Here is a 13644-nt window from a genome sequence, read left to right on the forward strand (position 1 = left end):
TGCCGCGTCTGATCGCTCTGCCCGGACCCAGCGCGCAGCCCGCCCCTCCCCGAGGCAAGCAGCCCCCACGTGGTGACAGACCCTTTATTCACACTAAAGTACAGGGAGGCAGCACTGGCCGTCAGCTGAAGAAGTACGTGGAGTGCTTCACCTGCTCCAGGTTGAAGGTCCCTACGGAGCAGAGCAGAAGGCTGGGGGCGGGCCCTGGGGAAGGCCCTGCCCCCAGCCCTGTGAGGGGCCGTCCAGCCCTGGGCCTCACCTGCCTTGGGCACAGACAGCAGCGTGTCCATCAGCCTGGAGACCCAGATGCTCTTGGAGGTCCTGAAGGCAAAGGCGGGGTGGGGGTAAGGCCGGGGCGGCCTGGGGAGGGAGCGGCCACTGCGGTGCTGGGCTGGGGGTGCCTCACCTGGGGTCGGAGCAGAACCGCTTGATCAGGAACCTGGATAGGTTGTGGAGAATGGGCTGGCTGTGCAGACGGACGAACTGCTCACGGCAGACCTGCGGCAGGGGGGTGGGGGGGTGGGGGGCGTCAGCAGCCAGGAACCAGGCCCAAGGGGCAGGGGGACCGGGCTTCCCAGGTCAGGAGGGGTTGAGGTTGGGGGCGCAAGAGCCGGGGGTGTCCGCCCTAGTGGGGGTGGGCCTGCACCTGGTTCATGACCGCAACGTCAGCGGCGTGGGTCCAGAAGCAGTCGTGCACCGAGACGAAGGTCAGGCCCTTCCTGCAGCAGCAGTGAGGGGCCCCCGTGGAGAGGCCACGCCTTGAGGTCTCCTCCCTCACAATCCACACCCCCCCGCCGCCCAGCACTGGCCCAGCACTGGCCCAGCTCTCACCTCAAGCCCCTCCCCACCGCTCAGCCAGGGGGGCCCACTGTCCAGTGACGCCCACTCTCCTCTCGCCCCTCACCCCCGCGCACTCCAGCAGCTGTCTGTGCGCCACACGTGCCCCTCAGCAGGCAAGTGACAAGTTCTCCTCTTAGGAAGAAGCCTCTTTGCCACCCTACCCCCAACTGCCGCCCAACTGATTCTCAGCTTCCCGTAGGGGGTGGCTGAGGCTGGGCCCCCTTCCACCACAGGGCTCCATCCCAGGGGTCCCCAAGCCACCCCTGGAGGGCACAGGAACACAGAACTCCCACAGCAGTCTGGCTCAGTGCGGCCACACCCCCCCCACAGGAGCAGCTGTTTCTAACAGAACCGTGAGAAACTAGACACCGCTGCCTGCCCCGGCAGGTCCACACACATCAAGAGCAGCCCACACAGCAGGCCGGGCCCGGGGACCCTCCGAGGGCCAGCTTCACACTTGGAGCCCCTCCCCCGCCCAGTCAGCCGCATCCCAACCCCTCCCTGCCTCGCGGCCTGTCGCCTCCGGGGCACCAGGTCCCCCAGGCCCCCACGGCTTCGGTCCTCGCCTGACCCCATCTCCAGCGGGCGGCACCCACCGCGGGGTCCCCAGCCCTGGTGCACCTGTAGCAGTGCAGGGCCGTGAGCATCATGTGCGAGGAGTCCAGCGAGTGGATGAAGTTGGGCGGGAAGCCGTTCTTCTGCTTCAGCGTGTTGGGCTTCCTGGGGGCGGGGTGCAAGGTGGGGGACTCTGGAGCCTCAGCCCGGCCCGACCCCAGTGGCCTCCCGGCCCAGGCGCCCCAGCCCCCCCACCGCCCCCCCCTCCGTGCACTCACTGGCTGGTGTCCACGCTGCTGCTGAAGGTGAGGCTCTGGAGCCCGCCTTTGATCTGCAGGGTAGGGGCAGTAGGGGCAGGGGGCGCTGAGTCCTGCCTGGCGCAGCGGGGCAGGGGCGGGGCAAGGGGGGGGCCGCACATACCATGACCTTGGAGTCACGGTGGTAGGGCTGGATGACGGGGATGCCCAGGGGCGTGACCCACTCCACGGCCGAGCCCGTGTGGGAGATGAGCCGGGCGCTCTCGGTCAGCCAGCGCTGCAGGGATGGACACCGGGCTCAGGGGGGCCGGGTCTGGGGAGCCACGGCCGAGGCGGGGGCAGGGGGAAGATGAGGCCTCACCTGGATGGACCGGGTGCCCGAGAACATCTCCTGCAGGCTGTTGAACACCTGGCGCACGAGGTAGTGAGAAGCCTCCCACACGAAGTCCTGGGGAGAGGGTGAGGGGAGGGCGTGGGCGGGGCCCAGGTTCCCTCCACGCCGCCTGATGGCCCTGGGCCAGTGACCTCGCACACTCTGAGGGGGTGGGCTCGCTCCCATGGACCCCGCTGGAGGACCCCACGGTGGGCAGAGACAAGACCCTGTGTCAGGACCGCCGGCTGCCCAGCGGCCACCTGCTACCGGACAGTGGCCGGCAGGATCTGGAGTCTCGGCCCCGCGCACCTGGGGGAAGTCGTGGATCTCCCGGAGGCGCTTCTCGATCTGCAGGCGGCCCCCGTAGCGGGTGACCCCGTACACGACGGTCATCACCGTCTGCTTGACCACCTTGCGGCTGATGAAACCCTCCAGCACCTGGGCCACCCGCACACCCTGTTCGGCGTCCTGCCTGCGGAACACCTCCACCTGGAGGAGCGGGGGTCAGTGGGCAGGGCCCTGCCCACCCTGAAGCCGCCCACCCCGAGGCTCCTTCTCTTCCCGTGGACCTCACCATCGCCCCCCGACACGTCCCCCAGGAACCCTGCCTGACTGCCGGGTCACGTGACAGTTGGCGGCCGTGGCAGTGGGGTCCACGGCACCCAGATGTTCGAAAGACAGACCCGGGTGGGTCTGGGGGATAAGAACAAGCGGGGGCGGGGTGGGTGCGCACCTGTGCAGCCACCTCACTGTACACGTCCTGCGGCAGGTCCAAGGGCAACAGGTTGACGGAGGCGGCCCCCACGCTGTCCCGGCCCAGGGCGGCGTAGTGCTGCAGGCCGTTACAGGAGCCATCCTGGGCGACGGGTGGAGGGTGAGGAGCAGGGAGCGAGGGGCGGGCAAGGCGAGCTCCAGGCTTCCCCAGCTCGGCTCACGGGGTGCTCCCTGGACCTCCCACAGTGACAGGCGGGCAGCAGCCCCCACAAAGCGGAACCGAGGCACAGGAAGGGCGGGGGCGCGTCTGCACAAGCTGCTCACCATGGGAACACCAGCCTGTCAGAGTGGGAGGGGCAGGTGCCGGGCACCCGTGCCATCCCTCGGCACCTCAACCCGAGCGAGACACCTTTGGCAGGCGCCCACAAGGGCCGGGCACGCTCCACACCGGAGTCCCCCAGCTCACCTGGTGGACCGGGAAGTGGGAGACATAGGCGGTGGGGTCGGGGGCACGCACCGCCTGGGCGACCTCCATGCAGCAGGCCAAGGCTTGCCAGGGCTCGTCTGCCTCCATCCACCACTTGCGGCCCTGCAGGAAGCAGCGGGCTGGGTGAGGCCAGGCCCGGTGGGGTCAGAGCCAGCCTGGGGGCACTTCCTGGGCGGGCCCAGGTGGCGTGGGGACACCGGGAGGCCCTGAATGGCGTGGAGAGACGACAGGAGTGATAGACCAGGGAGGGGTCAGCCTGGAGGGAGGCCTATTGTGGCATGGGAGGCTGCCGATGGCCCAGGACAGAGGGAAAGACAAGCAGAAGGGTGCCTGGGAAGAAGCAGGGGGTGGGGGGTGCCTGCATGGGTCTGAGGTGGGCGCCACGGCGGCCAGGAGAGCGGTCAGGGGTCAGGGGTCAGGGCCCAGCCGCTGTCCTCCCCACGCCACCCACCGTCATGGGGCGGTCCGCCGAGTCTAGGATGTCCTCCATCAGCTCGTCCGCATAGTCCCGGCGTGCCTGCAGCGACTCGCGCTTCTTGAGCCCTGTGAGGTTGACCAGGTGTATCTTGAGCCAGTTGAGGCCGTGGGGACCGAGTGGGCGGCCCTGGGCGAACTCCAGCAGTGCGCGGGCCAGGTCACTGCCCAGGTGGTTGAAATGCGGTGAGCAGGGATAGGTCCGGCCGCGGAAGTCCATGTTGTGCGGCAGCCAAAAGACGCGGTGCCGCAGGTGCTGGGCCAGCGACAGGCGGTACAGTGCATCGGCGCGCAGGCTCTGCATCTCCCGTGCCACCTTCAGGCGCCGGGCCAGCTCCCGCCGCATCTCAGCCTTTTCGGCAGGCGAGACCTCGGGCAGCAAGCAGCCCTTGGGAGCCTGACGGCCCTCGGGTGGCCGGGGGGCCTCGGAGGGCGGGGCGGGCACGCCCAGGCGAGGGCAGCCCTTGTCAGTGAAGAGCTCCAGCACCAGGTCCAGTATGCGCCCGTTGACCCGCCAGGCACAGTTGCCCAGCTGGGTGAGGGCATCCAGGGCACCGTGCAGCTCGGCAGGCGGGCAGCGCTCCAGCAGGAGCTGGTGCTGCTGGCTGCCCTCCACAGAGCGCATCATCTTGGTGGGGCTCAGCAGGAAGGCACCCGAGTGGGGCGACGTCCAGGGCAGTGGTGGGCACAGCATGGGCACGTCCGTCGACTCAAAGGTCAGTGTGCGCTCTGCCGCCGTCTCCAGCAGCTGCGTGAAGGCCGGGTGAGGCTTCAGGATCCCGATCTGGGGGCGGGGCAGGCGGAGAAGGTTCGGGGGCTGCCCCAAAGGCAGTGGAGGAGGGCCCTGGGGTCCCCTCAGATGCCCCGACCCTGAGACCAGGTCCAGGGCCACAGCAGAATTCTGGCAGGATCCCACCATGGCCCAGGGGCCCTGCACCACCAGGAGCCCGCGGCCTCCTCGCAGGCCCGTCCCCACGGTGGCCCACCTGGCGGAAGCTGCGGAAGGAGTACACGTGGTAGAGCACAGGGATGAGCGTGCCTGGGCTCCGGGGCGCTGCCAGGCTGCTGGGCATCTGCGCGGCCCGCACCAGCACCTCCGCCAGCTGCTTTCCCAGCTGCACCACCACTGACATGGGCCAGGGCTGCTCGTGGGGGGCCTCAGGCACCCCCAGTGCCTCCCAATGCTGCCGTGGCAGGCATGGTTCCGCCACCTGCAAGCGGGAAGGTGGCTCAGGGGGATGAGGGTCTGGGTGCAGAGCTGGAGACCTCCGCCCACCCCCAGGGAGGGGTGAGCTGACTGCTATCCCAGGGCTAGGTGAGGAAAATGAGGTGGAGTCTGGGGGCAAATCTGGTCGCCTCAGGAAAGGGGAGAGGAGAGAGGGGAGGGGACCTCCGCTCAACGCCTGGGTTTCCCCACCCAGGCTTCCTGGGCCTCACCTGGGTGTCGGAGGCCAGCAGGTGCAGGTACTTGGAGTAGCGCTGCTCCAGTTCCTGCACCTCGTTTCTGAGCTGCTTCCTCTTGAAGACACGCAGACCCAGCTCGTGCGCCAGGAAGAGAAGTGACTCTCCTTGCGCGGGCAGCGCCTGCAGGGTCTGGAGGGCAGCGAGCGCCATGAGCCCCGCGCTCCATGTGGACCCCACAGGCGCACCCCCAGCAGCCCCTCCCCCCGGCCCCGTGCGCACCTGCAGCAGCATCCCCACAATCTCCTTCTCGCTGAGCAGGCACAGGTACGGGAAGAGTGAGAGGCGGCCTTCTCGAGCAGCGTGGGCCTCGCTCTCCTTGGTCTCTTGCAGCTCCCGGTACAGCGCCGTCCTCCATCGGGTGCGCAAGCCTGCCAGGGTCTTCCGCTGGGGGGAGGGGGTACACAAGGAGTCATCACCGTGCCCACCCAACCCTGCAGCCCGCGAGGCCCCAGCCCTACGCCTGGCAGTGCCTGGCTCAGTGGGGGTGGGGTGGGGGGGGTGCCGTGCAGCCGCCCTCCCCCACGCGACCCTGCCCAGGCAGGGGACGCCCAGCTTGGCCAGAGCGGATCACCCCCCAGCCCCTTACCGCATGCAGGACCTCCTTGGTCAGCAGTGGAACCTTCTCCACGGACTCCACGGTGACAGTGGTGGCCATCTCCACGCGAAGCTGCTGTCGGAAGAGGCCCTGCAGCTCCTTCAGGGACAAGTGCAGCCTCGGGTAGGACACAGTGGGGTCCTGCTGGTGGCAACAGGCTGGTGGTGAGGTCCCGGTGCCTGACCTCTCGACCTGAGTCCCCCAGGGTTCCATCCACACCCGAGGTCAAGAAGAGCAGCTGCCCACCCTACACGTGCCAGGACCCCCACCCACCCCCATGGCAGAATCACAGTCATTTTCCCAAGTCTCCTGAAAATCATCCATCCTTAACGCTGGGGGGAGAGCAGGGCCCAGGATAGTGAGACAACGATGCTGGTGTAACCACATCTGCTGGCCTTGCCAGGCGGGCAGGACACCCAGGAAGACAGTGCAAGTCCCCGGATGCTGCTGTTTTCTCTTTAAACTTGCAACTGTGTGAACGTGTGACCCTTCCAAAAATAGATAAATTAAAAATAGCAAAACCCAACACACTGAGAATCCAAAATATACATCTACACAAAGACCTGTCCACAGCCACAGCAGCACAGTTCACGATGCTTAAAAACTAGAAACGACCGAAGTGTCCATCAACAGATGATAGATAAACACAATGTGGTCCCTCCACACACGGGAACATCACTCAACCCTGAGAAGGGGTGAAGCCCTGACACTCGCTATAGCGTGGATGGACCCTGAGAACACGATGCTCAGTGAGAGAAGCCAGACACAGAAGGACACACAGGGTGTGATTCCATTGACGGGAACTGTCCAGAACAGGCAGATCCACAGAGAGTTAGTGGCTAGTGGTTGTCAGGGGCTGGTGCGGGGGTGGGGGGGGGTGGGGACTGACTGCTGATGGGGACGGGCTTCCTTTTGGGATAATGGAATGTTCTGGAATTACATAGAGATCAATGTACTAAAAAAAAAAAAATACTGAATTACACTTTAAAAGGTGAACTGTAGAATAGGAGAATTATGTCCCAGTAAAAAGAAAAAACCCAGTGCCTCAAGGTGTCATGCTCTACTCCACCCTGGGAGGCGATGCGGCCTCGCCCGCTGCCTGCCGCCTGCGGAGTTAGCTGTCCAGTCTTAGGGAGGGCACACAGGCCCTGCGACACCCCGACGCTCGGCCCACGGCTGCACTGCCACGTGGAAACCGAGGACGGTGCAGCGTGGGCCCCCCACAACAGCCTCCCTCCCGCCAGCATGGGGTTGGGTGGGGCCGACCCCGCCAAGAGAGGCGGGGAGGGGCCGAGGCGCCCAGAGACAACACCTCCCCCCCGGCCCCCCGCTCCCGGCAGGTGCCAGGCCACAGGCCCCAGCTCACCTTGGCGTAGATCTCCCGGAGCAGCGGCGAGGTGTTGACCTGGGGCGGGGGCGCAGGCGGCCGCGGGGGGGTGAAGGCGGGCTTGGCCTTGCGCACAGCCCGCAGGAGCTCAGCCCGCTCCTCGGCGCTCAGCGGCACAGCCGTGAAGAGCCCCTGCAGCTGTAGCCCGTCCTGCGCCATCTGCTTCAGGCACCTGCAGGGCACACACACCTGGCTCACAGCGCCGGTGCCTGGGGAGCCCCAGGGATCCCAGCCCCCAGCTCAGCCAGGCCACCCCACACCGACCCACCCACCTTCGGATGGTGCCAGCATCCTGGTCCAGGCGCCCCATGCACTGCAGGGCAGCCGCGTAGGACCGCAGGTCCGGGGCGAGGCCGGCATCTTTCAGCATGAAGAACACGTACATCAGCTCTTTGAAGGAGCCCTGGAGGAACCAAGCGGGGTGAGGGCCTGTGGGGGGGCCGGGTGTGGGCGGAAGGGAGGCCCCAGCTCGGCCCACAATGCTCCCTGCTGCCCACCTGCTCCTCTACCCAGTTTCCCGACGACCGGGCCTCCTTCCTCCACACAGGCCTCCCCGCTACCTTCCCCTGCGGTTTTTCCTCCAGCCCACTGGTGGCTCAGGAGAGATGCCACAGACCCTTCCAGAGAGAGGCATTCCCAGCACCCCGCCATGTGTCCTGCACCCTGTCTGAGAGGTGCTGCCACCCCAGACCACGTGCCAGCAACTGGGTCCTAGGTGCTTGTCTGCACGGCCCGGGGTGCGGGGGGAAGGGGGGGCGATCAGTCCGGTAGTCACCAACCATACCGGCCACTTAGCTTAGTTTAAATTAAATACTCGGTTCAGCAGCAACAGGAGGCTGGAGCAGATGAAGAACACTGGCAACGTCACAGAAAGGTCTACTGGACGCTGCTGGTCTAGATTCAGCCCATCTATCCTACCTCTAAAAACTCACGGTAGGAGTACTTCCCTGGTGGCGCAGTGGTTAAGAATCCTCCTGCCAATGCAGGGGAGACGGGTTCGATCCCTGGTCCGGGAAAATCCCACATGCCACGGAGCAACTAAGCCCGTGCGCCACAACTACCGAGCCTGCGCTCTAAATCCCGCGAGCCACAACTAAGACCTGATGCAGCCAAATAAATAAAAAGTGGAAACAACTTTTATTAAAAGAAAGAAAAAAAAAAAATTCAACAGTAATGTTCACCACCACCATGAAAACATGCATTCGAACCTTCACAGTGTTAAACACACACACACACGGGGTTGGAGCCCTGGATTACAGCCCTCACTCCTCCCAAGATGGGAAACCCGAGGCGCAGAGGGAAGGGAGGGGTGTGGCCACGGGGAGCACACGGCAGAACGGGACTAAACTCAGGTCTGGGCGGCAGCCAGGCCTGCTCGACATAGGCTGGCTGCCTAGGGCCCCCAAAACTCACATCCACCTGGAACCTCAGAAAAGGGCCTTATTTGGAAACAGGGTCCCTGCAGGTGCAGTTAGGATGAGGTCACACTGGAGGAGGCCGTGTGACCACTGAGGCGGAGATCAGAGGGATGCGGCCACAGCCCAAGGGACATCGCAGACCCAGGAGCTGGCAGAGGCGCGAAGCACCCTCCCCTGGAGCCTCCAGAGGGAGTGTGGCCCTGCCACGCCCTGACCTCGGATGTCTGGCCGCTGGGACTAAAAGAAAACAAACTTCTGCTGCTTTAAGCCTCCCGGTTTGTGTTCATTTGTTCAGCAGCCCCAGGAAGCTCATCTAATCAGAAATATGCTGCCGTAACAGGACCCTTTGTGGGGGGGGGACGCCGGAAGCCAGAGACCTGGGAAGGCAGACTAACTCCTGGGAACTGAGTGCCCTCCTGCAAAGACAATGCAGGCAAGAAGCTCCCTGTGACTGTCGCTGTAGAGCCCCTGGAAGCCTCCCAGCGCTATCAGGCGGCTCTGGGCCGCGTTCTGTGCGTGAGTCAGCACAGCGAAGTCCCTGCCGCCAACCTGCCTTAGCGAGTTGCACCTGTGTCTTCACACAGCTGTTTCCCTTGTTTGCCCGGCACTAACGCTTTCCCTGCTGCTCCTCAAATGAGGCCACAGACCCACGGGAGGGAGGGTGTTGGGGAAGTTTTCACCGCAAGGGCACTTAAGCAACTCTCCTAAGCAGCCACGGGTCAGAGGAGAAATCGCAGGAGAAAACAGAAAACGTGGGAGAGGGAAGCAGCTACAGCTGTTCCCAGAGGGAAATTCACAGCTGTGAATGTCTGCATTAAAAAGAAGGATCCCACCTAGGAAACTCGAGACAAGAACAAGCTAGATGGAAAGCACTGAGGTCGCAGCCCCAAGAAGGGTCTGCAGCGCCCCTCACACCAGAGCCGTGGTCAAGTAACCAGAAGGAAATGCTCTGAACCAGAGCACAGCTTCTTCCTGCTCTTTTGGTCATTTTCCCACTTTGCTTTGAAGGCCACGTGTGACTCATAATCGACAAGCCTAAAGAATTATTAAAACAATAAAAGACAAAGGCCTGAGCCCTGGGGCTAAAAGACAAGGGTTCGAATCTAAGTGCCCCCAAGTTGGCTTCTGCCTCTGGCCCCGGGGCACTCGCTCCCGGGGCCCAGCCACTCACCTGGCGAGCCCAGCCGAGCATGACCAGGTTGTACATGGAGAGTGTGAGCAGCCGCTGCTGCTGGGACTTGCTGTGGTGGGTGACCAGCACGTGGTGGGCCAGGGGCAGGTTGCCCGTGAGCAGGCAGCACTCAAAGAAGGACAGGAGCCTCTGCCGCTGGCCCTCCAGACGCGACTCGGGGCCTCTGTCCGCCGGGGCCGCCGCCGCCTCGCCGCTCCGCCCCTGCGGGGCCTCCTGCAGCAGCTGCGCCAGCTGCTCCTCCCACGGGCTCCGGGTCGCCCCCTGCTCCCAGTGCTGCAGCTGGCTCGCCAGCTTCCTGCTCAGCAGCCGGGGCTCCGAGCGCAGCTGCTTTTGCCAGGCCACCTTCTCCACGTGCTTCTGCAGCTTCCCCTCCAGCCGCTGCTTGCGCCTCTCCATCAGCCGCTGATCGTCATCCAGTTTCTGCGCCCAGCGGCTGCTGAGCATGGGGGCGGCCCCCTCGGCCCCTGCCTGGGCCTGCCTGGGTGGCTGGGCGCCGCCGGCCTCCGGGGCTCGAGCCACGGCCACCCTCTTGGCCACCCTCTTCACCGTCACCTCTGCCACGCCCTCGGCCTGCAGCTGCCGCACCCGCGCCTTGAGCACTGTGGGGCAGAGGGCGAGACGTCAGGGGACCCCGCTGCCCAGGAGGCGAGAGACCTCAGCCCTGTGTGTCTGCTGACCACCGCAAACGTCCCTAGACTTACCTCGTCGGCCACGCACGCCCCGCCCACCCAACCAGCACCCATCCACCCGAGCCACTCGAACCCCACGTCCCGAACAGGCTCCCGGTGTTGCCCACAACCTGCCTCTCTGTGTCTTCCCCCACCCCCCCCAAGCTCTGTCCTTCCCAGTCCGACCAAAAGTCACAGGTCGTCTGCGACTCTCCCCCTCTACATGCAGCCCGTGAGCGCCTCCTCAGGGCTCTGCCTTCAAAATCCACCCAGGTGCCGGCGCCTCCCTGCACCTCCCACCCCCACTCCATCTGTAATGGCCTCAGGGCCTTTGCACGTGCCATTATCCCCCCACACACAGACAATTCACAGCCCGCCGCTGCCCTGTGCCACTTCACCGACAGTCAGCTCTCAGGACCTGGGGCAGTTCTGTTCTACAGAGTTTCAGGCCACTGAGCTGGTGAACAGGGAACCACCACTCCCAGGCAAACACGGGGCTCCTGAGAGCCCATGGTCACATTTCCACCAACAGGTCCACACATAACCCTGTTTTGTGAGTTCTCATCTGAGATATCTTATTTCCTGTGTACTGCTGATTCACTAACACTGAACTCACAGCCAATACTTCTACAACTCATTCCTCAACAAAGCTTGTCGAACACGCAGATTTTCTACAAAAGGCACGTCACAGCCCCCTTGAGCTGAGGAAACTAGACAGCACCCCAGCACCACGCCTGGGGCCATTTTAAACTGCAGAACCACCAACAAACAGCACAAAATGCAAAAACGTGGCACCAGATACACCCTGAAAAGGACGCCTGTTGACAGGGAGTCGCCCAGCTCCACCTCAGCTGGGAAGGCATGCATTGGCTTTGGGGTTACAAGTTCAGCTGGTAGGAGACTTTGCAAACACAGAATCCACGAACGTGAGGACCAAGGGTATCCATCTCCTGCCTGCGCCTGTCTCACTACAACATCGGCCCCAGAGAGAGCTGGCCCAGAGCAGAAACACAGGTGCGGCCCTGGCCCCAGTGACCGGAGACTCAGCAGACCCTTTCTGCACGTGCGGGAGACTGTCCGGCGGCAAAGCGTGGGGCAGGACACGAGGCAGAAGCAGGATGTGGGCACAGGTTTCCCTCGGAGGCGGCCGCATCTGAGCCACCTGGGGGGTGACCCGGGACAAGCAGGTGCAAAGCTCCTGATGCCAGAAGCCGAGGAGGTAGGCAAAGGCCCGGAGGTCTATGGCCCTCAGTGGGGGTCTGGAGATTATTCTGTGAGAGAGGAAACAGTTGGACGGTTCAAGGCTGGGGAGTGAGATGAAGTGATTCAGATTTCCAGACCCTGGGCTTAGCTTTAAAATAATGAGATGGGTGAGAAACGAAAAGAAGGTTGCTCTTGAAGCGCGTGGGACCTGTGGCTTCACTTCTGTGTGTTTGGGGTTTTCTGAAATTAGGTGTTTTTCAAAGCCTCCCCCACCCCACTCCTGGCTGGGGGACACACACTGGACGAGGGACAGGAGGGGAAGCAGGAGGCACTGGACGTCTGGGAAGGAGAGGACAGTGAGGTGGCGAGAAGGACAGATGCCCCCCACTTGCTACAGAGGCCACCAGGACCTGGCTGTCCATCCCAGGTGACAATGACCACTAGACCCCATCATGCACCCAAGCCCAGGAAGCTGAGCCAGGACCACTGAGCTTGCTCAAGTCACAGCTCAAAGCCCAGCTCTGCACGTGCAGCGGTGTGTGGCCTTGAGCCAGTCTCTCCAGCCACAGATCTGGGCCTCGACTGTCTCATCTGGAAAGGGGGAGCCCCTGCTGGGACGAGGGAACTACAAGAGCTCGCTGTGTACAGCACTCGCTTCACCGTGGGGGCCCTCGGACCACCAGAGAGCGGGACCCCATGAGTCACCCCACCTTACAGACTGACATCCCTTCTCACCGGGGTCACTGTGGGGAACCAGGGAGGCGGCTCCCAGCAGCGCTGCCGACGGGGGGGACAGTGAGGAAGGGGCTTCAGGCCCCAGACCTCGGGGGTCAGGCTCACCCTCCAGCAGCTCGGCATGGCCCCAGTCCTTCCGGCGGTCCTGCTCACAAGGGCTGGCAGTCGAGCTCCTCTTACGGCCCCAGACGCCACCAAGGGCCCCTGCAGGAGAGACCAGGGAGGCTGAAGGAGGCGGGCATCAGGGGTCGGGGAGGGAGGGCCCTCACAGGGTCAGGAATCGCAGGATCCGGGGCAAAGGAACCCTAAAGGCAGTGGGAACTGTCAGTGGTCACCGGTCTCACACTGGAAAGAAACTAACAGGACAAAAGTGTAGCGGACACCACGGGCAAAGGAAAAAAGAAAACTGGGGCGTGGGGTGGAGGATAAAATGTTCGTCGCACTAAGGCACAGACAATTCAAAGGTTAAAAACCCTAAACCGTAAGTAGTGGGTCATGGGGCTCCAAAAGAAATCAAGGGTCGAAGATCAAAGTGCCCCGCCGACTCCTGTCCGGAGAGTGGGCCAAGGACGAGTGAAAGCTGCGTCGAGTCACTGGGTTCCCCAGAACTCCCAAGGGCAAAGGGCAAAGGTCGGAGGGAGCTGGATCCCGAGGGTCGAGAAGCCAAACGTCACGGCCGCGGGTGGGGGGGCAGGGCAGCGGTCCCGGGACTCCCCTTCATTACCTTCCTCGGCCAGGAGGCCGGGGGCGCCCGCCGGCCACAGGGCCCTCCCGAACCCCGCCGCGCCGCGGCCCCAGCGCACGGCAGACATGCTGCCAGCACGCGGGACCACCGCGCCGCCCGCGCCCGCCGGGAGTTGTAGTCCTAAGGCCTACGGCGGCCGCGAAGGGACCACGCGCCTGGAGAGCGCCGACAGAACCACAATTCCCAGGGGGCAGCGGGGCGCCGGAGGCGGGGGGCATGCGCCGGTGGCGCCCTCTGATTGGCTGTTCGCTGTCGAGGCGGGGCGGGACAGAGCCGTTGCTTGGGCAACACTGCGAGAATCTAAGCCATCTTTGGAAGGACCCGGAACCTGGGTTTTGTTGTTGTTGTTGTTTAAGGAATAGTCGACAAATAATTAGGACAGCGTTCTGCAATTTAGAGATTCCTATCCGCGATCTTCATTGATCCAAAGATAGCTCTGGGGAGGGAACTATTACTATCTCCGGTTTATTGTGGAGGAAGCTGAGGTTCAGAGAGGTCAATCAAGTTCCCCAAAGACACACAGCACAAATGTTAGAG

The 13644-nt window shown here is 63.8% G+C and overlaps 1 protein-coding gene across 4 annotated transcripts; it reads right to left on the reverse strand.

Annotated features, from left to right (window-relative positions):
• Window positions 1–70: 70 nt before the first annotated feature.
• On the reverse strand, window positions 71–13243 carry POLRMT (RNA polymerase mitochondrial). 4 transcript variants are annotated; one of them, XM_082454413.1, is made up of 21 exons: window positions 13087–13243; window positions 12468–12566; window positions 9736–10355; window positions 7419–7549; window positions 7126–7318; window positions 5751–5900; window positions 5384–5548; window positions 5138–5293; window positions 4687–4911; window positions 3678–4484; window positions 3206–3328; window positions 2759–2881; window positions 2335–2514; window positions 2014–2100; window positions 1816–1929; window positions 1674–1726; window positions 1462–1560; window positions 647–719; window positions 407–498; window positions 260–321; window positions 71–171 (listed from the first exon to the last, which is right to left on the reverse strand). In XM_082454413.1, the coding sequence occupies exons 1-21, from the start codon at window positions 13172–13174 to the stop codon at window positions 122–124; spliced, it is 3690 nt and encodes a 1229-aa protein (XP_082310539.1). In that variant the 5' UTR covers window positions 13175–13243; the 3' UTR covers window positions 71–121. The 4 variants fall into 4 exon arrangements, with proteins under 4 accessions (XP_082310539.1, XP_082310538.1, XP_082310537.1 ...); XM_082454412.1 differs by having other exon boundaries at window positions 5751–5903; XM_082454411.1 differs by having other exon boundaries at window positions 12363–12566.
• Between the last annotated feature and the right edge of the window lie 401 nt (window positions 13244–13644).

This window comes from Balaenoptera physalus (assembly GCF_965194825.1).
Source record: "Balaenoptera physalus genome assembly, chromosome: 3".
In the NCBI taxonomy this organism is placed as follows: Eukaryota; Metazoa; Chordata; class Mammalia; order Artiodactyla; family Balaenopteridae; genus Balaenoptera; species Balaenoptera physalus.